Source organism: Scyliorhinus canicula, chromosome 2 (genome assembly GCF_902713615.1).
Source record: "Scyliorhinus canicula chromosome 2, sScyCan1.1, whole genome shotgun sequence".
In the NCBI taxonomy this organism is placed as follows: Eukaryota; Metazoa; Chordata; class Chondrichthyes; order Carcharhiniformes; family Scyliorhinidae; genus Scyliorhinus; species Scyliorhinus canicula.
Window position 1 is genome coordinate 263,171,057 of NC_052147.1, and position 27,178 is coordinate 263,198,234.

The 27,178-nt window shown below is 46.6% G+C and overlaps 1 protein-coding gene across 6 annotated transcripts in view; it reads right to left on the reverse strand.

Moving 5' to 3' along the window:
• Positions 1 to 1,925: 1,925 nt before the first annotated feature.
• cacnb4a (calcium channel, voltage-dependent, beta 4a subunit) overlaps positions 1,926 to 27,178 on the reverse strand; it is a 403,331-nt gene continuing 378,078 nt past the window's right edge. For 5 of the 6 annotated variants that reach the window (XM_038790022.1, XM_038790026.1, XM_038790023.1 and 2 more), the window contains 2 exons: positions 22,603 to 22,788; positions 1,926 to 2,926 (listed from right to left, as the gene is read on the reverse strand). In XM_038790022.1, coding sequence (XP_038645950.1) covers positions 2,666 to 2,926; positions 22,603 to 22,788 — 447 coding nt within the window. In that variant the 3' untranslated portion in view covers positions 1,926 to 2,665. The remainder of the gene's footprint in view (positions 2,927 to 22,602; positions 22,789 to 27,178) is intronic. The other variant, XM_038790027.1, reaches the window with a different exon arrangement.

Below are 27,178 nucleotides of genomic sequence, written 5' to 3' on the forward strand. Positions count from 1 at the left end.
TTCTCTGTCCAGCGACGCCGGAATCGGGAAACACGATTGGGCGGCGAATTGCACGTCAGCCGACAATCGAGGCTCGTGCGGGGCGTCCAACTGAATGCCATGCTCCAGTGCCTCGACAACGGCATGAATGCATTCAACGGCGCATGCGGCATTGACAACCAAATAGTACAGTAATGTTTCCATTAGTAGGAGAAACTAGAACCCGAGGCCACAGCTGCAAACTGAAGGGACGATCCTTTAACACCGAGGAGGAATTTTGTCAGCCAGAGGGTGGTGAATCTGTGGAACTCTTTGCCGCAGAAGGCTGTGGAGGCCAATTCACTGAGTGTCTTTAAGACAGAGATAGATAGGTTGTTGATTAATAAGGGGATCAGGGGTTATGGGGAGAAGGCAGGAAAATGGGAATGAGAAACATATCAGCCATGATTGAATGGCGGAGCAGACTCAATGGGCTGAATGGTCTAATTCTGCTCCTAGGTCTTATGGTCATTTGTAAATGTTATCGGTCACTCCAGGGATGGTACACAATTCTTTCTTCTTTTAATCAAACCTGTCTTCATATTGCAGTCCAGGTGTTCATTCCCAGTAGTACTTGTCACTGTTTCTCCTGCTAGCACGTTCAGTGCCAGAAGAACCTGAACCGCCAATTGGTGTGTCTGCTTACAGTGCCAACCACCCACCACCCTATTCCCTTCACTATACAGAGTACCACTCAGTTGACTGAACTCTCACTTCCGAGTCAGAAAGCTGTGGTTGAAGTCCCACCCCAGAGTCCTGGGCACAAAATCTAGGCCGACACTCCAGTGCTGTATTGCACAGGTGCTACCTACTACTTACAGGCGGACATAAAAGTTGCCGTGACATGACTTCAAAAGGAACAGGGAAATTCTCCCCAGTGTCCTGGCCAATACTTGTCCATCAAATAACACCAAGTAAAGCAAACGCCTTGGTCATTATCACATAGTTGTTTGTGGAAGCTTGCTGTATGCAATTTGGTTGCTGCATTTCATATGTTGCAACAGTATTGGCACAAAAGGGACCTAATTGCACTTTAGGACATCCTGACAATGTGTATCTCTCAGGTATACCACTAAACAAAACAAATGCCTCAGGTATACCACTAAACAAAACAAATGCCTCGCAATGAACTTTCTCATCCCGTTTTCTCCCCTTCTCCCTCCCCATAACCCAGCCCCCTCCCTGCCCTCCATCTCAGTTCTAGCTGATCATGCCATGTAACAGATGCAACTAGGCGGAAATGAACATGCACACTGTTATGCTACCATGTATAAGTCAAATGGAATGAAGATATTTAGGATTCATATGAAACAACTCGAGTACAATTGTTGAAAGCACTCAAAGAATAATAAAGCAAATGACAAAAATGTAATTTTTTGCTCAGCGATGTGTGACAGTATTACGTTCGCTGTAAATACAGGTTACCGCTGATTAGCCAGGAGAACGATAGCCAAAACTTCTGCGCAACCAGAAATAATTTAAAGGAGAATTATTCCGAGAGGTTAAGAAATCAGCGTAATGCCAATTTTGAATCCTGTGATATAATCAGTGACTTAAGTTGCTCAATCACTGTTGCAGAGTATTTCCCAAAGACCTTACCTTGTGCCAAAATGAATTCTGTAAGTCAAATCACTTTGAAGGGCGGCTGTCATGGATACATGAAATGAAGGCTTCCCAGTGTTCTCTTCAAAAATGCAAGGGTTTAATAAATGGATACCACCATACAAGTTGTCCTGGCGAGAGACCCCAACTGTACTAGAATTTGGTGCACTATTGCTTCTGCTAACTAATAACATTGAATTCTTTAAACATGAAAATATAGGAATTAACATCAGCAATATAATGTACAGCCCAAATTCATTCTTTATAAATAATATCTTTCAAAAACCATACACAAATAGCGAATGCATGAAAGCTTAATTTATTTTTCTTAAGTTTAAATAATATCTTGTCTGTAAATATATGGTTCGTTACTGCTTGTCTCATGCAAGTAAGTGTGCTGTACACATAATGGAGAGCTGTGTAAATTCTGGAATCATACACTGAAGCAAAATCTGTTGAAACAATGGTAGTGCAGAGTTGTCTCGCAATACCATTTATTGCTAACAAGAAATCAGGTGAAGATTGTTATGCATTAAAGGAGTTTTGTCATTGCATTGGGAAGTTTTCAGGCAGGTTAAGTGCTAGGAACCCACCTGGACACAGATCCACCACACTGACGGTAGGGCTAAGTTGGCATGGCAACAGAGCAGGTATCTGCTTTAGCACCAACTGTGGTAACATATGTGGTTATTTCATATGCTAAAAATATATAGAGGCAGATGAAATCAGTGACACAGTGGCCGTAACTCACGGTACCACAGATCACACCACCGTACATTCTTCATATTTACAAATCTAGTAAAGAATTTTGGAAAATACTTTACTAGACTGTCTCCCTTATGAGTAAACCAGCCTCAAAAAAGAAAAAAAAAACGTGACTTTCTGAAAACCACATTGGGTTGTTTCAATAACACACTCTTGAATACTGCCTAGATACTTCCCTGTTCATGAGTTATACGTCGCAAGGCAGGGGTTTTAACTTGTTTTAAAAAAAAAAAAAAATATTTTCTCTATTTCGTATCCTGTAGGTGAGTAGCAACGTTTTTCATAGCCTGTGCTGAGAATCGTGGCTGTGGCCTCCAGGTGACCCATGACTCCTTCGTGATTTGTATGTGTCCTGATAGGGGTCAGAATACTCCTCCTCCACAAGTGGGTATTGGCCTCGGCTGTGCTGGGAACCTGAAGACAAGCGGTTACGGTTCTTCCGTGCCCTCTCGCTGTGGCCATTTTCGTCAGAGTGCACCAAGCGTGCTCGTTCAACAGGCAAGTGTTCACCAGAGTGATTGCTGTTGCTCATCCGCTGGCCCTGGTTGACACAAAAGGTCAGAGTTAGATTAGTGGAACTGCTGTAAGTTATCATGAGAGAGTAACAGACCTCCTAATCGACAAAACTTAAAGACATGAGTTAGGACTGTGCTGGTATGACTAGGGGTATTACGGTACCTGGGAGTGTGAGCTGCCATTGGTGCAGAGGGCTCGCTGCCCATTGGCCCAAGTATCGTGCTCTCCGTATTCCTATTGGCTAAGAGGAAGCAAGCTCCGCCTACAAGGCGGGGTATAAGAACCCATGTTCCCCAGCAGCCAGGCCATTTCCTGTACGTCTGCTGCCGGGCTCACTTCTTGCTAATTAAAGCCTTTCGTTTCAGACTTCACCTACGTTTTGTGTCCATTGATTGTGCATCAAGGACTATATTTAGGAAATCGTTACGAGCTGATACAGTTTGGGCGATTATTTTTGAATTCTCATTTTTCACAGCAGCACACACACACAGGGTGAGATCTTCCTGCTGTTTCCGCCAGCGGGATCTTCCGGCCCCGCTGATGGAGCACCCCCACTGCAGGTTTCCCAATGGCGTGGGGTAGATTCAATAGGAAATCCCATTGATAGTGGCCATTGGCGGGCCGCTTCTCACCGCCGAGAGACACGCCACAGGGAGGCCAGAGAATCTCGCCCACAAAATTGTTAGCGCACAGAAGGAGGCCATTTGGCCCAATGTGTTTGAATCGGCTCTCCAAATGAACATTGTGACTCATTGCCGTTCCCTTTCCTTTTCCCTGTACCCCTGCACATTGTTTCTATTCAAATAATCACCTAATGCCTCCATGGCACTTCTAGGCAGTGCATTCCACACCTAAACAACTCACTGTGTGAAAAAGGTTTTTCTTACATCGCATTTGCTTCTTTCGCAAATCACTTTAAATCTGCGCCCTCTCGGGCTCAATTCTTTTACGAGCGGGAACAGTTTTTTCCTATCTATTCTGTTCATGGTTTTGAATATCTCTAAAAATCTCCTCTTTGCTTTCTTCTCTCCAAGGAGTACAGTCCCAACCTCTCCAATCTATCCTCATACTGCGGTTAGCACTGCTGCATCACAGCGGCAGGGTCCCAGGTTCGATTCCCGGCTTGGGTCACTGTCTGTGTGGAGTCTGTACATTCTCCCAGTGTCTGCGTGGGTTTCCTCCGGGTGCTCCGGTTTCCTCCCACAAGTTCCGAAAGACGTGCTTGTTTGGTGAATTGGAGATTTTGAATTCTCCCTCTGTGTACCTGAACAGGCCCCGGAGTGTGGCGACTAGGAGATTTTCACAGTAACTTCATTGCAGTGTTAATGTAAGCCTACTTGTGACAATAAAAATTATTACTATTATACTAAAGATTCTCATCCCTGCAACCTTTCTTGTGAACCTCTTCTGCACACTCTCCAACGCAATCACATCCTTCCTACTGTGTGTAGCTGAGATCTAACTAGTGTCTCGTGTAAATTCAGTATAATCCCCTTGCTCTTGCACTCTCTGCTCCTAGTAATAAAGCCCAGAACACTATATTCAACCTCAGGACACTATTTTTACTTTGTGAAAATTAATTCTTGCAGGCGAGAAGCTGGAAGATATCTTCTTCACCAATATAAACATGTCAAGCTATTTTAACTTATCCAGAATAGCAGTTCAAGTAGATGCGGCCCGTTATAATAATAATAATCTTTATTGTCACAAGTAGGCTTACTTTGCAATGGAATAGCTACTCAAAGAAAATGGCGAAAGCAGCTACGAGTAATTCCTTCAAATGCAAATTAGGAAATAGCATTGTGCAATGCAGTCTATGAATATTTTGCGACATGACATGTAGTAAGAGTAAATACTTGGGAGGAAAAAACTGACTTTGGAAAGGTGGTTCCCAAATGTTTCCACCTCATGCCTTTTTACTCATGCCATTTGTCGTAATGGTGTCGGTAACAGAAGTATCTGTTCAAGAAGCCTTTGTAGTCTTCTGGATGCTAATAGCAAGTCCTTATTAACTACTTGTAATGATAGACATATAAACAGTAAAGGGTACAGGCATGGAACTATCTCCATCTCTAGGCCTCAACACATCTCTGGCCAACATCACACTGACCCCAGGTCTGAGTCACGTGCCTTTTTACATCACTGTGTGGGTGGTACCGGACTCAATAATGTCCCACAATAACCCTGTACCTACCAGACCCTTATACTACACCTCCCCAAAGTCTTTATTCTATGGGTACAGAGCTCCATTAGTTTACAGTCTTACATTGGATTGGATTGGATTTGTTTATTGTCACGTGTACCGAGGTACAGTGAAAAGTGTTTTTCTGCGAGCAGCTCAACAGATCATTAAGTACATGGGAAGAAAAGAGAATAAAAGAAAATACATAATAGGGCAATACAAGTTACAAGTCTTATGCATTTCCTTTATTGTTGCAACCTTAATGATATTCTAACATTATTGCCTGGTCAGTATTAGCATTAACAATCTGCTCACTTCTCCATCTCCCCACTTCAAGTCCTTGAAGTTAGAGGTTCAGGCCGTCTTGGGGCTATATGACCCTTCCTCATCGCGTTTGCTGTTCTGTTGGAAGAGTGACAGGCTATTTTGGTTCTGGTTCTTGTTGGCTTGGAGGTTGGACTGGAATTTGGGTTTGCTTTCCTTCTTTTCATCCATTGCTTTATGGTGGCCCACGCCTGGTCAGTTTAGCAATTGTGTTCATCCATGGTTGCTGTTACTGTCAATCATTTCGTGCAAGGCGGACAAACATGGTATTCGCCTTCTTGGCACTGCTCCCAGTGAGTCATCCCTTTCCTGATGCCGGGATTTGTGATCAGGCACTGCTTGTCTTACATAAGACAATAGGGCTTAAGAGCAGGAGTCGTCCATTTGACTTTTCAAGCATGCTCCACCATTTAATACGATCATGGTTGATCTGGCTGTGTTCTCAGCTCCACACTCTTGTTTGCAACCCCTGGCTCCCTGGTACAAAAGTCTAACTCAGCTTGAATAAATATAAATTTATAATCCGTCTTCAATATTCCTGAACAGATCATTTTCGACTATCCCTTTTTGATGTAGCTTTACAAATTCTTAATCAAGCTATTGTGTTACCGTTGCAGTGCAGTACAACCTCAAGCTGCACCATGAACTCTCTCGTTTGTGATTTTCTAGACTCTCACTGCCATACTAACTTCCGCTTTTTCTCTGCCCCCGAGGATGAGCTCAGGAGAAAGACACTCTTGAAGAGGATGCCTCAGAGCAGAAAATCTTTCTGAGGATGCATTGTAACACACTCCATTCGCTCCAGGCACCACCAGATAGATTCACAGTCAGTTTGGATTATAAAATGAGTCAGAGAGATCGACACTGATGCACTTCACCATATGGATCGCAGCAGTTCAAGAAAGTGACTCCCCACGACCTCCATGAGGGCAAGTAGGGTAAGGCCAATACTGGCCAGAATGAATGAACAGAAAAACAGTTACTCTGTCCAAAGTAATGAAGCACAATGGCAAGCACGATAAGCTGTCAGAGCTTTATCAGGACATCTCGGGGAGAATAAAACAGTGAGAAGCAATCTTCAAGTTCAAAGCACATTTGGACTCCACTCAGCACAATACCCCATAGTCTCAGGATTTTCCTGCCCTGGTGTGTCGGGCACTGGTTTGGGAGATGCGGCAGGCTAGCCAAAAGCCCCTTGTCTTTCGGCGGGACCGGAAGATCAGCAGACAGGGCTGGAAAATCCCAGTCTAGATCTCGATAACTTTAATGCCTGGCACTGAGGGCCAAATCTTCAGACAGTGGCAATGATCGGCGGATTGTCGCTGCAAACAAAATTCTTCAACTCGCGGCTGCTATCCACTTTCCCCGGCAAACGTTTGAGCCCATTTTTCCCAGAAATGCACAGCCCAGTGCCCATCGGGGAACTCGGCAGAGTAGTGTTTGGGGAAGAGAGGGCATATCCCCCTTTTTGACAGCAAAGAAATATGGAACCATGGAAAAGGTATGGCATAGAAAGAGGCCATTCAGCCCATCATGTCTGTGCCAGCCAAAAAAGAGAAAATGGAAGGTAGCCGCTCATTTTAATCTCACTTTCCAGCACCTGGCTATAGCACTTCAGGTGTAGATCCAGATGCCTTATAAATGAGCTGAGCATTTCTACCTCAACCACCAATTCAGGCAGTGAATTCCAGACGCCCACTACCCTCTGGGTGAATGTCGGATCGGGTCTGGTGGGTAGTCAGTTGGTTGGGGGATAGTTGTATCGGGAGTGTAGTGGGAGGGGGGTGGTAGTTAGAGCTGGAGGTATATTCAGATCGTGAGTAGTCAGGTGGTCAGGTCAGGGTGGTTAGTCGAATGGTTGGGGGGGGTAGTCAGGGAGTCAGGGTTTATTGAAGGGTTCGGGGAACGGGGGGTTGATTCGGGGGGGTCAGTTGTGTAGTTGCCGAGATGTTAGACTAGGTTTTAATCTGTCGAACATTTCCTTTGACACCTGACCACCACATTGATCATCTTGGTCACAATGCATATATAGAAGCCAACACAAAATGCACATTCCGATCCAAATTCAGAATCATGTTACATTGCAAACAGAAATTAACAGCCCCTTGTGAATTCCCATCTTCCTGGTGCCTTTTCCTACCTCAGTGACTGTACGACATCAGTGACTGCAGCATGTGCTAGTGGATGACTGCTAACCTTCTACAGGGAAAACACAGATGATCTTGGAGATGAACTTGAGCAGCTCTGGGCTAGAAGGCCCAGCTTTAGACTGCGCAATTTATATAAACGACATAGATGACTATGTGGGGGGGGTAGAATCAGTACGTTTGTGCAGAACACAAAGTTTGGCCGGGTGGTTAACAGTGAGGTTGAGTGGCTTGGGTTACAGAAAGATATCGACGGGATAGTCAAGTGGGCAGAAAAGTGGCTGATGGAATTTCACCCTGAAAAGTGTGAGGTGATACATTTTGGAAGGAGTAATGTGACAAGGAAGTATTCAATGAATGGCATGACACTGGGAAGTTCCAAGGAACAAAGAGACCTTGGTGTACATGTCCATAGATCTCTGCCAGAGGGCAGGTTAATAGGGTGGTGAAAAAGGCTTATGGGACACTTATCAATCGAGGCATAAATTACAAAAGCAGGGAGGTCAAGTTGGAGTTATATAGAACTTTGATGAGGCTACGGCTGGGGTACTGTGTGCAGTTCTGGTCACCACATTATAGGAAGGATGTGATTGCACTGGAGGGGTTGCAGAGGTGATTCACCAGGATGTTGCCTGGGATAGAATATTTAAATTACGAAGAGAGGTTGGATAGGCTTGGGTTGTTTTCGCTGGAGCAGAGAAGATTGAGAGGCGACCTGATCAGCACGGTAGCATAGTGGTTTGCAGTGTGGCTTCACAGCGCCAGGGTCCCAGTTTCGATTCCCTGCCGGGTCACTGTCTGTGCGGAGTCTGCACGTTCTCCCCGTGTCTGCGTGGGTTTCCTCCGAGTGCTCCAGTTTCCTCCCACAGTCCAAAGACGTGCAGGTTAGATGGATTGGCCATGCTAAATTGCCCTTAGTGTCAGTTAGGCGGGGTTATTGGGTTAAGGGGATAGGGTTGAACTGAAAGCTTAAGTAGGTTGGTGCAGACTCGATGGGCCGAATGTCCTCCTTCTGCACTGTACGTTCTATGTTGTATGTTGATCGAGGCGTGCAAGACTATGAGGGGCATGGGCAAGGTGGATAGGGAGCAGCTGTTCCCCTTAGTTGAAGGGTCAGTTACGAGGGGACACAAGTTCAAGGTTAGGGGCAGAAGGTTCGGGGGGATTTGAGGAAAAAAGTTTTTACCCAGAGGGTGGTGATGGTCTGGAATGCACTGCTTGGGAGGGTGATAAAAAGAATCTGGATGAGCATTTGGCACATCATAACATTCAAGGCTATGTGTCAAGTGCTGGCAAATGGGATTAGGTAGACAGGTCAGGTGTTTTTCATGTGTCAGTGCAGACTCGATGGGCTGAAGGACCTTTTCTGCCCTGTATTATTCTCTGAACCTCGGCATGACCAGCTACAGTCTTGGCTGGCAAAGGCACTGTTGGAAGGGCAGAGGTTCAAGGACAAATATTTTCATGCTGAAAGAGCACAGCAAATTTGTGCCCCACACTCCTGGGGTGGTTCCTCAGCAAACCTCATTGGAAATCAGAGTACTTTACTGCCGTGACACTCCAGAAGCCCCTTTGAACACCGGTGTTTGGAGCTATGATGGTGGCTGTTTGAGCTTCCACTGAAGCACTCAAGATGTGAGCTGGCTCTTACTTGTACTACAATGGAAGCAGAGACATCAGCCATCAAAAGCTGCTATTCAACCATCGTTGGATTTGGATTTCATAGATCACAGAATAGATCATAGAATTTACAGTGCAGAAGGAGGCCATTCGGCCCATCTAGTTTGCATCGGCCCTTGGAAAGAGGCCCCTACTTAATCCCACACCTTCACCCTCGCCCCATAACCCAGTAACCCCACCTGATCTTTTTAACACGAAGGGCAATTTAGCATGGCCAATCCACCTAGCACGCACATCTTTGGACTGTGGGAGGAAACCGGAGCACCTGGATGAAACCAACGCAGACATGGAAAGAACATGCAGGCACCAGATTGTCCCAAACTGGAAACCGAACCTGGAACCCTGGAGCTGCGAAGCAACAGTGCTAACCATTGTGCTACCGTCCCGCCGATTTGCGTTTATTGTCACATGTACCAAGGTACAGTGAAAAGTATTGTTCTGCGTACAGTTCAGACAGATCATTACACACATGACAAAAACAGGACCAGGACATACAATAAATACACAATGTAAATACATAAACACAGACATTCGGTGAAGCATACGAAGGGTAGTACTACTCAGTAGAGAAGATACATGGAGAGATCAGTTCAGTACATAAGAGGATCATTCAGGAGTCTGGTAACAGGGAGGAAGAAGCTGGTTTTGAATCTGTTAATGTGTGTTCTCAGACTTTTGTATTTCCTGCCCAATGGAAGAGGTTGGAAGAGAGAATAAGCCGGGTGGGAGGGACCCTTGATTATGCTGTCCACTTTCCCAAGGCAGTGGGAGGTGTAGACTGAGTCAATGGATGGGAGGCGGGTTTGTGCGATGGACTGGGCTGTGTTTACGACTCTCTGTAGTTTCTTCCGGTCTTGAGCTGAGCAGTTGCCATACCAGGCTGTGGTGCAGCCAGATAATGATGGGGTGTAGTGAATTGAGAAGTGCCAAGGCTGCTGGTGCCGTTGACAAAATATGGCATTTGAAGTTCCATTCACTGACCATGACCACTCGTGCAGAACTGTATCCAGGTCACTGGGGTTGAAATCCTGCCATTTATCTCTGTGGTGATCGGTTCCCACTGACTCTCATTTTATAGCAGGAAGGCACGGTAGCATGGTGGTTAGCATAAATGCTTCACAGCTCCAGGGTCCCAGGTTCGATTCCCGGCTGGGTCACTGTCTGTGCGGAGTCTGCACGTCCTCCCCGTGTGTGCGTGGGTTTCCTCCGGGTGCTCCGGTTTCCTCCCACAGTCCAAAGATGTGTGGGTTAGGTGGATTGGCCACGCTAAATTGCCCGTAGTGTCCTAAAAAGTAAGGTTGGGGGGGGGGGGGTTGTTGGGTTACGGGTATAGGGTGGATACATGGGTTTGAGTAGGGTGATCATGGCTCGGCACAACATTGAGGGCCGAAGGGCCTGTTCTGTGCTGTACTGTTCTATGTTCTATGTTCTAAGCGGCTTTGCTCCAAGGATACAGGAGCTGGGGTTCTTCCTTCTGGGGACTAAGTCCCCATGCCAGCGGGAGAAACGGCGCCAACCACTCTGGCGTTAACAGGCCCCGAAACTGCAGGAATTCCCCACTTTCTAGGGGGAGAGGTGGACAGCGGAGGGGTTGACACCGGGATGGCATGAGTTCGTGCATGCGCCGAAGGGTCGGCATGATCTCACGCATGTACGGAACTGCCGGAGTGATTCCGCGCATGCGCAGACCGGCCGGCGTATTCTGGCGCATGCGCGGGTTCCCTTCTCTGCGTCAGCCATGGCGGAGCCCTTCAGCGGTCGGCGCAGTAGAAAGGAGTGCCCCCATGGAACAAGCCCGCCCGCAGATCGATGGGCCCTGATCGCGGGCCAGGCCACGGTGGGCGGTTCCCCCCATGCCCCCCCCGAGGACCGCCCCCGCCGGCTTACCTGCCCGGTCACGCCAGTGCGTGAGTTGAGTGATTCACGCCGGCGGGACTGGCCAAAAATGGACGGCCGCTTGGCCCATTGGGGTCCGGAGAATTGTCGGGGGGGACTGCTGCCAATGGCCCCCGACTGGCGTGTCGGGAATCCCGCCCTGCCCGAAAAACGGCACAAGAGAATACGGAAACCGGCGTCAGCGTGGCGGGGCAGGATTCGCGCCGCCCCCCCCCCCCCCCCCGGGGATTATCCGACCGGGCGGGGGGGTCGGAGAATCCCACCCAGGATCTCTCTCGTCCACTCCACCTCAAACGACTTTGAAGAAAACGTAGCGGATCTGATTAGCAAGTTTGCGGATGACACTAAGATTGCAGGAGTTGTGGACAGTGATGAAGATTGTCAGAGAACACAACAGGATATAGATAGGCTGCAAAATTGGGCAGAGAAATGGCAGATGTAATTTAACCCAGACAAATGCGAGGTGATGGATTCTGGTAGATCCAATTCAGTTGGGAGCTATAAAATAAATGGAAGAACCATCAGGAGCATAGAGACACAGAGACACCTGGGCGTGCAGGTCCACAGATCCTTAAAAGTGGCAGCACAGGTGGGAATGGTTAAAAGAAAGCATATGGCATGCTTTCCTTCATAGGACGGGGTATTGAGTATAAAGGCTCGAAAATGATGTTACAGTTATATAGAACGTTGGTTAGGCCTCATTTGGAATACTGTGTCCAATTCTGGCCACCGCACTACCAGAAGGGCGTGGAGGCTTTGGAGAGAGTATAGAAAAGGTTTACCAGGATGTTGCCTGGTATGGAGGGTATTACCGATGAGAGATTGAATAAACTGGGATTGTTCTCCCTGGAGAGACGGAGACTGAGGGGAGACCTGATAGAAGTTTATAAAATTATGAGGGGTATAGATAGGGTGAACAGTTGGAGGCTTTTCCCCCAGGATGGAATTGAAAATTAAAAGGGGGCACAAGTTCAAGGCGAGGGGGGAAAGGTTCAGCAGAGATGTGAAATGAAAAATGAAAAATGAAAATCGCTTATTGTCACGAGTAGGCTTCAATGAAGTTACTGTGAAAAGCCCCTAGTCGCCACATTCCGGCGCCTGTCCGGGGAGGCTGGTACGGGAATCGAACCATGCTGCTGGCCTGCTTGGTCTGCTTTAAAAGCCAGCGATTTAGCCTTGTGAGCTAAACCAGCCCCTAAACCACACCAGATGTGTGGGGATGTTTATTACACAAGGGGTGGTGGTGGCCTGGAATGCGCTGCCAAGTGAGGTGGTTGAGGCAGATGCGTTAGTGACCTTTAACAGAGAACATACAGTGCAGAAGGAGGCCGTTCGGCCCATCGAGTCTGCACCCCACTTAACGCCTCACTTCCACCCTATCCCCCTAACCCAATCACCCCTACTAACCTTATCTAGATCGACACATGAACAGACAGGGTATAGAAGGATATAGGTGGTTGGTCCAGATAGGACACGTGATCAGCGCAGGCTTGGAGGGCCAAAGGGCTTGTTCCTGTGCTGTACTGTTCTTTGTTCCTCAACCACCTCCTCTCGTCCAGTCCCCGAAAACTTGGGTGGACTCCTATGGCCACAAATTCTTCACACTTTCTCAGGTCAGAACAACTCACAGCATTTGCTTCAGCCAGAATCCAGAACCCCTTTCAGGAGGCACAGACCATCTTTAAGTAGTGCAAGTACAAATTATATTGGGACTCCTACTGATGTGTGCAGTACCCCCCCCCCCCCCCCCCCCCCCCCCCCCCCACCCCCACCGGCCTTGATTCACGGGCTATCCAAGTTAACACCAAGGGCTCTGGGCAGAGAATGGGCAACACAGAGAACACTCTATAAGCAATGAAAAACAGATGGTCTGATTGAGAGAATTCAGCCAAGTTGGAGGAGCCAAAGGAAGTAAGCAGGATTTGACTGGATGCAGTCAGGAAATGATAAACACACACCCACACACAGGCAATGGGGAAGCAATTTAGGAAGGATTTGACTGCGTATTGGACAAAATGGGACAGAGGGATCAGGAACACTCTGGTTACATGTACGTGATTAAAAATAAGTTTGGATTTTCCAAAGCATAATTTCACACCCAATTTGGTTTATATCCTGTAGGGAGAATCTTGTGGAGCTGGCAGAGCCCCAGTTAGCAGCTGGAGAGCTGGCGAGAGCTCCATGCCATTTATTTCAGTGAACGACAGCTCTGTCTTCAACACCATAATCCCAGCCAAGCTCATATCAAAGCTCCAAAATCTAGCACTTGGCTCCTCACTCTGCAACTGGATCCTCGAGTTTCTGACCCATTGAGAGAAATCTAGCTTTTAATATATAATAAGTTTAAAAGGAAGAAATGGTTCAGAATCAAAATGGTTTATTAAAGTGGTTCAGCATTAAAATGGTTCATTAAGGTCACACAGTTCAAACAGAAAAACAGTGAAAACTGCTGAATAGCATGAGAATGATCAGATTGAAACTCCAGACAGACACATGCGTTAGTATGTAAATTTGGGCAGAGTTCCTAGTTCAGTGTTCATGAGAACTGATAAAGTTTGGTGGGAACGGAATATCACAGTCACCCCATGCCAAACTTTGGACAGCCATTTCTATTGAATAAAATGAACTATAATTATTACAAGCCAATCACAGACAGAAAGGGGACAGGACATTAACGATAGCAATTACCTTAAAAATAGGTGCCGCTCTGAACAATTCATTCCGGAATCATCTTACTTCATTTCTTTAATTATTTCCTGTGCTTTGCTCTGAAAGCCGCCATTTTGTCTATTTTCAACTTCTCTATATTGTGTATTTTAATTTGAAGAAATCATCAAGAGCTGTAATTTGTATTGAATTCAACTCAGTGTATTTGCTTGGACAAAACAAACTATTTAAAAATTCTGTATTTGCAAGCAAACTGACCTGATCAAGAAACATTTGAAAACTGACTGAATAAAGGTACAATTTACTTCACGCATGAAGCTCAGTTTTAAGTTCTGTCGAGTGATATATAGTGCAGCAACACACAAGATATATTAACCAAAGTACAGATCTATCACCCATAGACCACAATCAGTAAGAATAAAGAACAACACCACAAAGAACAAAGAAAAGTACAGCACACGAACAGGCCCTTCGGCCCTCCAAGCCCGTGCCAACCATGCTGCCCGACTAAACTACAATCTTCTACACTTCCTGGGTCCGTATCCCTCTATTCCCCCCTTATTCATGTATTTGTAAAGATGCCCCTTAAATATCACTATCGTCCCTGCTTCCACCACCTCCTCCGACAGCGAGTTCCAGGCACCCACTACCCTCTGTGTAAAAAACTTGCCTCGTACATCTACTCTAAACCTTGCCCCTCGCACCTCAAACCTATGCCCCCTAGTAATTGACCCCTCTATCTCAGGAAAAAGCCTCTGACTATCCACTCTGACTATGCCCCTCATAGTTTTATAGACCTCTATCAGGTCGCCCCTCAACCTCCGTCATTCCAGTGAGAACAAACCGAGTGTATTCAACCGCTCCTCATAGCTAATGCCCTCCATACCAGGCAACATCCTGGTAAATCTCTTCTGCACCATCTCTAAAGCCTCCACATCCTTCTGGTAGTGTGGCGACCAGAATTGAACACTATACTCCAAGTGTGGCCTAACTAAGGTTCTATACAGCTGCAACATGACTTGCCAATTCTTATACTCAATGCCCCGGCCAATGAAGGCAAGCATGCCGTATGCCTTCTCGACTACCTTCTCCACCTGTGTTGCCCCTTTCAGTGACCTGTGGACCTGTACACCTAGATCTCTCTGACTTTCAATACTCTTAAGGGTTCTACCATTCACTGTATATTCCCTACCTGCAATAGACCTTCCAAAATGCATTACCTCAGATTTGTCCGGATTAAACTCCATCTGCCATCTCTCCGCCCAAGTCTCCAAACAATCTATCCTTGAGCACGGGTGAGGTCCAGGAGGACTGGAGAATTGCTAATGTTGTCCCTTTGTTTAAGAAGGGTAGCAGGGATAATCCAGGGAATTATAGACCTGTGAGCTTGGCGTTAGTGGTAGGCAAACTATTGGAGAAGATACTGAGGGATAGGATCTATTCACATTTGGACGAAAATAGACTTATCAGTGATAGGCAGCATGGTTTTGTGGAGGAAAGGTCATGTCTTACAAACCTAATAGAATTCTTTGAGGAAGTGACAAAGTTAATTTATGAGGGAAGGGCTGTAGATGTCATATACATGGACTTCCGTAAGGCATTTGGTAAAGTTTCCCATGACAGGTTGATGGAAAAAGTGAAGTTGTAGGTTCAGAACAGCCCCTTCCCTAATTGGACTCTCTACATATTGCTTTAAGAAGCCCTCCTGGATGCTCCTTACAAACTCTGCCCCGCCTAAGCCCCTAGCACTAAGTGAGTCCCAGTCAATATTGGGGAAGTTGAAGTCTCCCATCACAACAACCCTGTTGTTTTTACTCTTTTCCAAAATCTGTCTACCTATCTGCTCCTCTATCTCCCGCTGGCTGTTGGGAGGCCTGTAGTAAACCTCCTCCATGATAGTCTTCAATACCGGGGCACCGCAAGGCTGCATATTATGCCCCCTACTATACTCCCTGTACACACACGACTGCGTGGCAAAATTTGGTTCCAACTCCATCTACACGTTTGCTGATGACACGACCATAGTGGGTCAGATCTCGAACAACGACGAGTCAGAATACAGGAGGTAGATAGAGAACCCGATGGAGTGGTATAACGACAACAAGCTAACCCTCAATGCCAGCAAAACTGAAGAGCTGGCCATTGACTTAAGGAAGCAAAGTACTGTGCACATCCCTGTCAGCATCAACGGGACGAGGTGGCGATAAAATAAATAAATAAAATAAAATAAAATAAAATTGTTTATTGTTACGAGTAGGCTTCAATGAAGTTACTGTGAAAAGCCCCTAGTCGCCATATTCCAGTGCCTGTCCGGGGAAGCTGGTACGGGAATCGTGCTGGCCTGCTTGGTCTGCTTTAAAAGCCAGCGATTTATCCCAGTGAGCTAAACCAGATGGTTTACAGATGGTTAGCAGTATCAGATTCCGAGGTGTGCACATCACCAAACACCTGTCCTGGTCCACCCACGTGGACGCTACTACCAAGAAAGCACAACAGCACCTTTACTTTAAATTTGGCATGTCTACACTGACACGTACCAACTTTTACATCACAGCCTGGTATGCAACTGCTCGGCCCAAGACTACAAGAAACTTCACAGAGTCGTGAACATAGATCAGTCCATCACACGCACCCGCCGCCCATTGATTGACTCTATCTACACCTCCCGCTGCCGGGAGAAAGCGGGCAGCATAATCAAAAACCCCTCCCACCTGGCTTACTCACTCTTTCAACTTCTTCCATCAGGCAGGAGATACAGAAGTCTGAGAACACACACTAACAGATTCAAAACCAACTTCTTCCCCTTTGTTACCATACTCCTGAGTGACCTTCTTATGGACTGACCTGATTAATACTTCACTCCTGTATGCTTCACCCGATGCCGGTGTCTATGTATTTACATTGAGGACCTTGCGTTGCCTTATTATGTATTTCCTTTTCTTTTCATGTACAAAATGATCTGTTTGAGCTGCACGCAGAAAAATACTTTTCACTGTACCTCGGTGCACGTTACAATAATCAAATCCAAAATCCAGAGCTTATTGCAATCAGACACTTGACAGGGGAGCGGCAGGCCTTCCACTGGGATTAAAGACTCTGGGGTGGAGGTCCCACCCACCAGGAGCTGCTGGCCAGAGCCTGGCAGCTCCATTGACTGGCAGCACCAGCAGGGAGGTGGTAGCTGCTGCCGCCAGTACAATATACACCCCAGGCCTTGGGTCCTCGCTGGATTCCAAGCAGAAGTGAGTGATAGTGGGATGACCTCTCGCCACTTTGAGTGGCCATCCACCATGATCAAAAACATCGACCCCAAAAAAAGGACCAGGAAAATCCGCATGGACGCGTGCCCAACGGCAAACCAACCACTCCCAGGGATGTAAGGGTGCTGCCGCTGGGAAGATATTCCTGACAAATGGGACAGTCATGGGCCAACATCGTGATAGCTGCATCCAACTCTGGCCACCAAACGTGGCAGGGCTGCCTTGTCCTTACGGAAGAGGCTGAGTAGCGGCTTACGGTCAGTTATGATGACAAAATGGCAACTGTAGATGTATTGGTGAAAACGTTTGACACCAAAAACAATGGCAAGGCCCTCCTCCTCAATGTGGTGTAGTTCCTCTCAGCTGCCATCAGCGTCCAGGAGGCAAACGGATGGTCACGGCCATCACCCATACAATGGGACAGGACCGCTCCTATGCCATATAGTGAGGCATCACATGTCACATACAGTGGTTTGGACGAGTCAAAATGAGTCAGCTGTTTCAAAGAGGGTAAGCATCACTTTCCATCCTTAAAGGCCGTCGCCTGGGACGCACCCCAAACCCAGGGGTGGCGCTTCTTCAACAGCAAACGAAAGGGGGCCAGGACGGTAGCCAGGTTCAGAATGAAATGCCCGTGATAATTTGTAAGCTCTAAAAATGAACAGAGCTCCGTGGGGTCTCATGGTGCAGGGTTCATCTTTATCGCCTGTACCTTATACGTTACTAGGTTTTGTCCTTCCCGATTGACACAATAGCCAAAATACACAACCTCCTTGGCGTGAACCAACATAGCGTATATATAATGAGCAGAGGCCTTGACTTAAGTGGGGTGAAGGTGCCCATAACACCATTAAAAAGTAAGAAGCACGGAATACAAACAGAAAATTCCGGATAAACTCAGCAGGTGATGGAAGGATTGTTTACCATGAAAAAGGAAAGATTCCGTTTGGAAAACAGCCTTCAAATTAATCAGGTTACAACATGCTCCAGAAGATTTTGTTAAAGGTATTTACAGCATCGACTGTCCATATTTTGATGGGGAATGGTTTCACTTGTTTGAGAACATCAACATTCCTGACAAGGTTCCTCACTATCCCATGCACAAGTCTAAAAGTGCTGACTTCCTATTTAATGTCTTACTTATTTTGTGCATAGAACCAGTGCTGCTATTCATTCTGAATTCACTCATATCTGGTAGAATCTTTCCAAATATTTCTGTGCTGGCTCTGGCGGGAACGCCGATGTGAAGTTCGCCGGATTCACTTCAGCTTTTCTCACCGTGTTGAGCATTTTAAAAGGGGAGGCGAGAATCAGTCAGCTGGAGGGGCAGAGCATAAAGAAGCCAACAAGGCCAGGAATTCAAAGGTAGACTGATGTCTGACTTAAATAACAGGACCCTCGCCTCCCCCCCAATTGACATTGGGACCCTCCCCCCACAAGCATCAAGGCACAACAACACCCCCACCACGCAAGCATCGGGGTGACTCGACATCCCCTCCCTCACCCCCCACCCTTTCCCCTCAGAGGCTTCGACCACCACCCCTCACGGGCATTCTGGCTCCCCACCCCACCTCATCACTGTTGCTGCCCCTCTCACAATCACAGGCCCCACCTCGTTATCACAGCCAACTGCTCTCCTTCTCATCAAAGGCACAGCACCCCCTCCTCATCTCGGGCACCACCCTTCACAATCTCCGGCCCAACCTACCCCCACAAGCATTGGGGATATATTCCCAATCCCCCTATCCTAGCACACGGGCAAGCTCCCCACAACCAAGGATCAGGGCTCCATTCCCCCCTTCACAGGCACCGCACAGCTTACCCCATCCTTCATGCCTCATCAAAGGCACTGCCCCCACCACCCTTCACAGGCTCGACGCAACCTCCCCCCCCCTCCCCCCTCACAAGCATCAGGGCAAGCTCCCCCACACCACCCGAGGATCGGGGCACTGATGCCCCCCCTTCACTGGCGTCAGGTCTCTCCACCACAATGTAGGCACCATCACCACCCCAATGCTGACACCCTCCACCACCACAAGCACAGGCCCCCCCAGCACTCAATGGGGCTCCCCAGAGGGCATGTCCTTGGTATTGCCAGCCTGGCACTGCCAACTTGGCACAAGGGCAGTGGCAGGGCACTGTCCGACCATATTCATTCTGGTAAATCTCTGCTGCACCCTCTAAAGCACCTTCACATCCTTCCTAAAGTGTGGTGATGAGAATTGATGCAATACTTTAGTTGTGGCCTAACCAGAACATTATAAAAGTTCTACATAACTCCTCTGCTCTTGTCTCAATACCTCTGTTTATGAAGCCCAAGATCCCACATGACTTTCTCACTACTTTCTCAGCATGTCTTGCCACTCCCAAGTCCCTCTATCCAGGTACATTCTTGAGGTCCTGAAAAGGGCATTAACTGCTGTCCACAAGCCTTCCCAGCACAGGCTTAATTGGGGCAGAGGCGGGAAGGTGGCAGGGAGCTCAGCTGACACCCTCCCAGCCGATTAAATACGAGCCCCCACCCAACTCCAAAGTTACCCCAGGGCAGGCGGGGATTACATTTCGCCCTATAATTTCTCTGCCCAGCTCTTCTGCCAAAATGCATTGGGCCCATTATCTCTGGCCATTATCTCACACTTCTCTGTGTTAAATTCCATTGCCGCTTGTCTGCCCACCTATGTCCTGTTGCAGTCTATTGGTACCATCCTCATTGTTTGCCGCATCTCCAATTTAGATATCTTTAACAAATGTTGAAATTCAGCTCTGCATTCAAACATTCAAGTGTTTATACATGACAAAAAAAGCAGAGATCATTGGCGTGATTATTCATACAACTCGCCAGGTGTTTCACGCCGGTGGAGGCAGCCTGTCATTGGCTGGCGGGGGAATTTTTTGGTCCCGCCAGTGTCAACAGGGTTTCCCATTGAATCTGCCCCTCGCTGCAGTGAAGCCCGTGGTGGGGTGCGCCATCTGGGGGTCCGGAAAATCAAGCCAGGCTGAACGGCTGGAACATTCTGGCCTCTATCACTCACCTTTGGGGAAACACCATGGTCTATCCACAGACTAGTCTGATAAATAACGGTTTGCCGTGACTCACTTCCTCCTTTAAGGCATTCCCTAAAACCTACCTCTTCGACCAAATGTTTGGTCTAATGTTTGAAATCTTCCGTCTTTGTTCGCGGCTGGAATTTTCCGGAGCTGCTGAAGGTTAATGGGAGTTTTGGCCGGATGCCAAATTTTCCATTCTCGCTCGTAACGGGTCCCACAATGGACAAGGTTGCAAATCCCGTCCAATATCTTCTTTTGTGGGTTAGTGTTTTGCTTTGTTTTATAATGCTCGTCTCAAGCACCTTGGGTTGCTTCATTATGTGAAAGGTGCCATATAAATATAAATTGGTGTTATTGCGTGATTTAGGATCTCACTTTCTGTTGCTTTCCTGCTAGTACATGTGCTTTGCTACCTGTGCATATTAAAACATTTCTCTTAATATTTGAGACCATTTGTAGTGTTGTAGTTGTTGTGTTTTTTAAGAACGGCATGGTGGCACAGTGTTAGCACAACTGCCTCACAGCGTCAGAGACCCGGGTTCAATTCCGACCTCAGGTGACTGCCTCTGTGGAGTTCGTACTTTCTCCCCGTGTCTGTGTGGGTTTCCTCTGGATGCTCCGGTATCCTCCCACCGTCCAAAGACAGTTAGGTGCATTAGTCATGATAAATTGCCCCTTTGTATCCAAAAGGTTAGGTGGGGCTACTGGATTAGGGAGATGGTGTGGGAGCGTGGACTGGGTGGGGTGCTCTTTCCAAGGGTCGGTGCAGACTCGATGGGCTGAATGGTCTCCTTCTGCACTGTCGGGATTCTACGATTCTAACATTTCAGAATTTTCAAAAGGTTTACTGTTTTAATAAACTAGTTTGGCTAAACTCAAGGCCTGGAAGGATGTTGGGTTTAGGCAACGATCACTTGAAAGAGATGTCAGGACAAGTTGTGTGTTAGCACAGACAACTTGAGGAGATGGCACCAAGTTCCTCTCAGTCTCTTGGAACATCCTCTAATTCCCATTATATAGTCAATCCGACTCTGTAGCCAGTCCTATGCCAAGTAATGGGAAAGCCTCTAAAGTGTCAAAGTCATCAACTGATATTCAAGCAATTGCAGTGCGATTGGCACAAATCTATGTCATTAACAGCACTTAGATTCTATTTGGGATATAGGTATTGACCAAAGCCATAAATTATTCATTTGACAGCAATATGGGCCTAGCTCTCACCAAAATATCAATGCTTATCTTCTTACAATTGTTAAGAGTAAGTTATCCAGCAACAAAATATCCTCTATTAATTTAATATGTTGATAAGCTGGGTGTGACACAGGCATGATGTGATTGCACCAGATAGGGTGCAGAGGAGATTCACCAGGATGTTGCCTGGGTTGGAGTGTTTCAGCTGTGAAGAGAGGCTGGATATGCAGCGGTTGTTTTCCTTCGAGCAGAAAAGGCTGAGGGAGGAACCTGATCGAGGTGTACACATTTATGAGGGACATGGATAGGGTGGATAGGAAGGAATCTTTCCCCTCAGTAGAGGGGTCAATTACCAGGGGTAACGGGCAGGAGATTAAGAGGGCATTTGAGGAAAAACATTTTCATCTCGAGGGTGTTGGGAATCTGGATCTCACTGTCTGAAAGGATGGGAGAGGCGGGAACCCTCACAACATTTAAGGAAGCATTTAGAGGAGCACTTGAAACACCATAGCATATAAGACAGACAAGTGACGGAAAATAGATGGGTGATTTTTAGGGGGGCGCATATACGAGGTGCAGTTAGGCCAAAGGGCCACTTTTTGTGCTGTAAAACTCTATGACTATGATGGACCATATGGCTGACTTCTGTGCTGTAAGATTCTATGATGCCAAGATCAGAAAGGCAAGGGAAAAAAATGTGACCCCTACGGGCGTACCTCTACCCAAGCATGATGCAAAGTTCTTTGAAAGAATCATAGAATTTACAATGCAGAAGGAGGCCATTCAGCCCATCGAATCTGCACTGGCCCTTGGAAAGAGCACCCTACTTAAGCTCCACACCTCCACCCTATCCCCTTTAACCCCGTGACCCAGACTAACATTTGTGGACACTAAGGGCAATTTAGAATGGCCAAATCACCTAACCTGTACATCTTTGGACTGTGGCAGAAAACCGGAGCACCCGGATGAAACCCATGCACACATGGGCAGAACGTGCAGACTCCACACAGACAGTGACCCAAGCTGGGAATCAAACCTGGGACCCTGGAGCTGTGAAGCAACTGTGCTAACCACTGTGCTAACCACTGTGCTACAGTGCTGCCCAGAGGTGACAGAAATTTCTTATCAATTTGTGGCATTGACCCACGCCCATCGGATGAGGAACTTCATAGCTCGGGTAAATAATTTAACATTTGCACACCTTGGTACAAGAGGCCGAGGTGTTCAAATATTTGGGATGACATATCGGTCATGGCTTACTTCGTCCCATTAGTTCCACAGGTAACCACATTGTTTGTGTTCATACCTGCAACCCAGAGATAGCTGTAGGATATGTTGACAGTGCAGTACTACCTAGGTTTCGGCCCAGCAATGGATTCAGTGGTGCGCTGCTGGGGGTGTGTGTCGCACGCCAGTATGTTTCAAGGTATTCTGCCAAATGCTCACATGCATCCTCCAACTGGTTTTCATCCAGGATAACATCAAACATTTCCTGTCACAAAGAGAGAAACAAATCAGCGTTTTTTAGACACAAAAATTAAATAGTGATTTATTTGTCATTTTTCTAAGCAAACTACATTACATTATAAAACTTTTCAAAACAAAGTCCAGTTAAGAAGATTAGATAGTATGTAATTCTTTTAGGTAGCAGGTCTTTTGTGGAATTGTCCATGGTGAGTTAAAAGGTAGGGTAAAGTGTTTAACATGCGTACAATGGGCCAAATGGCCTCCTTTTGCATAGCACGACTCTGATGCTATGGGGGCACAGAAAAGGGACACCATGCCCACGATTTTATGTGGTGAATTCGATGTGATGGTTACCTTTTGAAATTTTAATGTGGCTTTTCGTCTCTACAACAGAATTATTGCTTCCATTTGGAGTTTGGTCATCTAATTTAAATTAGTAAGAAGTCTTACAACACCAGATTAAAGCCCAACAGGTTTGTTTCAAGAGCTTTCGGAGCACAGCTCCTTAGAGTCGATTAGCTCAGCTGGCTGGATGGCTGGTTCATGAAGCGGAGCGAAGCCAGCAGCGCAGGTTCAATTCCCCTACCAGCTGAGGTTATTCATGAAGGCCCTGCCTTCTCAACCTTGCCCCTCGCCTGAGGTATGGTGACCCTCAGGTTAAATCACCACCAGCCAGCTCTAAAGAGGGAGAGCAGCCTCTGGTTCTGTGGTAACATTTACAGTGGTCATCTATTGCATAGATTATTCCAAATATTTTGAGAGGCTAAATGAATAAGGGTGATGGGATGTCTGAAAGGGGAAATGGACAAAGCGATCTGGGAACAAAGATTCACAAATCATTAAAAGTAGCGATGGAGGTTAACCTGGCCATTAAGAAATGGAGAGAAAAAAAGGAGTTTATTTCGAGAAGAATAGAATCGATAGGTGGAAAGGTTAACTATTTTTAGAACCTTGGTTAGATCACACATAGGGCAGAATTCTCCCATTTTGAGACCAAGTTTGGTGATGGGCTGCTCTGATGGGACCTGTCCCGTTGGTCAGAATGGTGGGACTTGGAATCTCATTAATTATGCACAGGCGCGTTCCCCTCCGAATGACGTGGTAATCTGTCAACTGGTTTATCCACCACTCTCTACCGGCTGGTTCCAACACCATATTCAAATACTGGTCCAGCACACTCGGATCACTCTCTCCAGCACACCTGTCTTCACCAGACTGTGCAGGATGTCAGCAACACAGAAGAAAAAAGCTAGCAGCCTCAAGAAGAAGTCTGTTCCTCAATTCAACCTCCCTCCCTCTGAGCCCATCGCCTGTGAGGCACCCATGCCCCATTTGGACCACTACCCATCACATCTGGATTCTTTGTGCATCGCCTTCCATTTGGTATCACTTTAGGGCGGCACGGTAGCACAGTGGTTAGCATTGTCGCTTCACAGCTCCAGGGTCCCAGGTTCGATTCCCGGTTTGGGTCACTGTCTGTGCAGAGTCTGCACGTTCTCCTCGTCTCTGCGTAGGTTTCCTCCGGGCGCTCCGGTTTCCTCCCACATTCCAAAAATGTGCAGGTTAGGTGGATTGGCCATGCTAAATTGCTCTTAGTGTCCAAAGGAGTTGGGTGGGGTTGCTGGGTTTCATAGAATTTCATAGAATTTACAGTGCAGAAGGAGGCCATTCAGCCCATCTAGTCTGCACCGGCTCTTGGAAAGAGCACCCTACCCAAGCCCATACCTCCACCCTATCCCCATAACTCAGTAACCCCACCTAACACAAAGGGCAATTTGGACACTAAGGGCAATTTAGCACGGCCAATCCACCTAACTTGCACATCTTTGGACTGTGGGAGGAAACCGGAGCACCCAGAGAAAACCCACGCACACACGGGGAGAACGTGCAGACTCCACACAGACAGTGACCCAAGCCAGGAATCAAACCTGGGACCCTGGAGCTGTGAAGCATTTGTGCTAACCACTATGCTACCATGCTGCCACAGTGGTTACGGGAATGGGGCAGAGTTGTGGGCTTAAGTAGGGTGCTCTTTCCAAGGGCTGGTGCAGGCTCGATGGGCTGAATGGTCTCCTTCTGCACTGTAGATTCTATGTGGTATGACCCCCTTGTTTGTGACTCACCTGATGAAGGAGCTGCACTCTGAAAGCTAGTGATTCCACATCAACCTGTTGGACTTTAACCTGGTGTTGTAAGACTCCTTACTGTGCTCATAAATCAAATAAGGAATTCAAGAGAAACCTATATACCTAGATTAGTTAGAATGCAGAACATGCAATTCCATGGAGCAATTGAGAATATTTGAAAATAGCATAGATGCATTTAAGGGGAAGTCAGATGAGTATGAAGGTAAAGTAATGAAGGATATGCTGAAAGCATTAGATCAACTGGGGTTGAAGCGGTAGATCAAGCGGTAGAAAATCGACCGTGGATATCTAAGGAAATAAGGGAGAGTATCAAATTGAAGGAAAAAGCATACAAAGTGGCAAAGATTAGTGGGAGACTAGAGGACTGGGAAATCTTTAGGGGGCAACAGAAAGCTGCTAAAAAGCTCGAAAGAAGAGTAAGGTAGATTATGAGAGTAAACTTGCTCAGAATATAAAAACAGATAGTAAAAGTTTCTACAAATATATAAAACAAAAAAGAGTGGCTAAGGTAAATATTGGTCCTTTAGAGGATGAGAAGGGAGTTTTAATAATGGGAAATGAGGAAATGGCTGAGGAACTGAACAGGTTTTTTGGGTCGGTCTTCACAGTGGAAGACACAAATAACATGCCAGCGACTGATGGAAATGAGGCTATGACAGGTGAGAACCTTGAGATGATTGTTATCATTAAGGAGGTAGTGATGGGCAAGCTAATGGGGCTAAAGGTCGACATGTCTCCTGGCCCTGATGGAATGCATCCCAGAGTGCTAAAAGAGTTGGCTAGCGAAATTGAAAATGCACTAGTGATAATTTACCAAAATTCACTAGATTCTGGGGTGGTCCCGGCGGATTGGAAATTAGCAGACGTAACACCACTGTTTAAAAAAGGAGGTAGGCAGAGAGCGGGTAATTATAGGCCAGTGAGCTTAATCTCGGTAGTAGGGAAGATGCTGGAATCTATCATCAAGGAAGAAATAGCGAGGCATCTGGATAGAAATTGTCCCATTGGGCAGACGCAGCATGGGTTCATAAAGGGCAAGTCGTGCCTAACTAATTTAGTGGAATTATTTGAGGACATTACCAGTGCGGTAGATACCAGGGAGCCAATGGATGTGGTATATCTGGATTTCCAGAAAGCCTTTGACAAGGTGCCACACAAAAGGTTGCTGCATAAGATAAAGATGCATGGCATTAAGGGTAAAGTAGTAGCATGGATAGAGGATTGGTTAATTAATAGAAAGCAAAGAGTGGGGATTAATGGGTGTTTCTCTGGTTGGCAATCAGTAGCTCGTGGTGTCCCTCAGGAATCAGTGTTGGGCCCACAATTGTTCACAATTTACATAGATGATTTGGAGTTGGGGACCAAGGGCAATGTGTCCAAGTTTGCAGACAACACTAAGATGAGTGGTAAAGCGAAAAGTGCAGAGGATACTGGAAGTCTGCAGAGAGATTTGGATAGGTTAAGTGAATGGGCTAGCGCTAGGGCAGATGGAATACAATGTTGACAAATGTGAGGTTATCCATTTTGGTAGGAATAACAGAAAATGGAATTATTATTTAAATGATAAAATATTAAAACATGCTGCTGTGCAGAGAGTCTTGGGTGTGCTAGTGCAGGAGTTGCAAAAAGTTGGTTAACAGGTGCAACAGGTGATTAAGAAGGCAAATGGAATTTTGTCCTTCATTGCTAGAGGGATGGAGTTTAAGGCTAGTGAGGTTATGCTGCAATTGTATAAGATGTTAGTGAGGCCACACCTGGAGTATTGTGTTTAGTTTTGGTCTCCTTACTTGAGAAAGGACGTACTAGCACTGGAGCGTGTGCAGAGGAGATTCACTCGGTTAATCCCAGAGTTGAAGGGGTTGGATTACGAGGAGAGGTTGAGTAGATTGGGACTGTACTCATTGGAATTTAGAAGGATGAGGGGGGATCTTATAGAAACATATAAAATTATGAAGGGAATAGATAGGATAGATGCGGGCAGGTTGTTTCCACTGCCGGGTGACAGCAGGACTAGGGGGCATAGCCTCAAAATAAGGGGAAGTAGATTTAGGACTGAGTTGAGGAGGAACTTCTTCACCCAAAGGGTTGTGAATCTATGGAATTCCTTGCCCAGTGAAGCAGTAGAGGCTCCTTCATTAAATGTTTTTAAGATAAAGATAGATAGTTTTTTGAGGAATAAAGGGATTAATGGTTCTGGTGTTCAGGCCGGAAAGTGGAGCTGAGTCCACAAAAGATCAGCCATGACCTCATTGAATGGCAGAGCAGGCT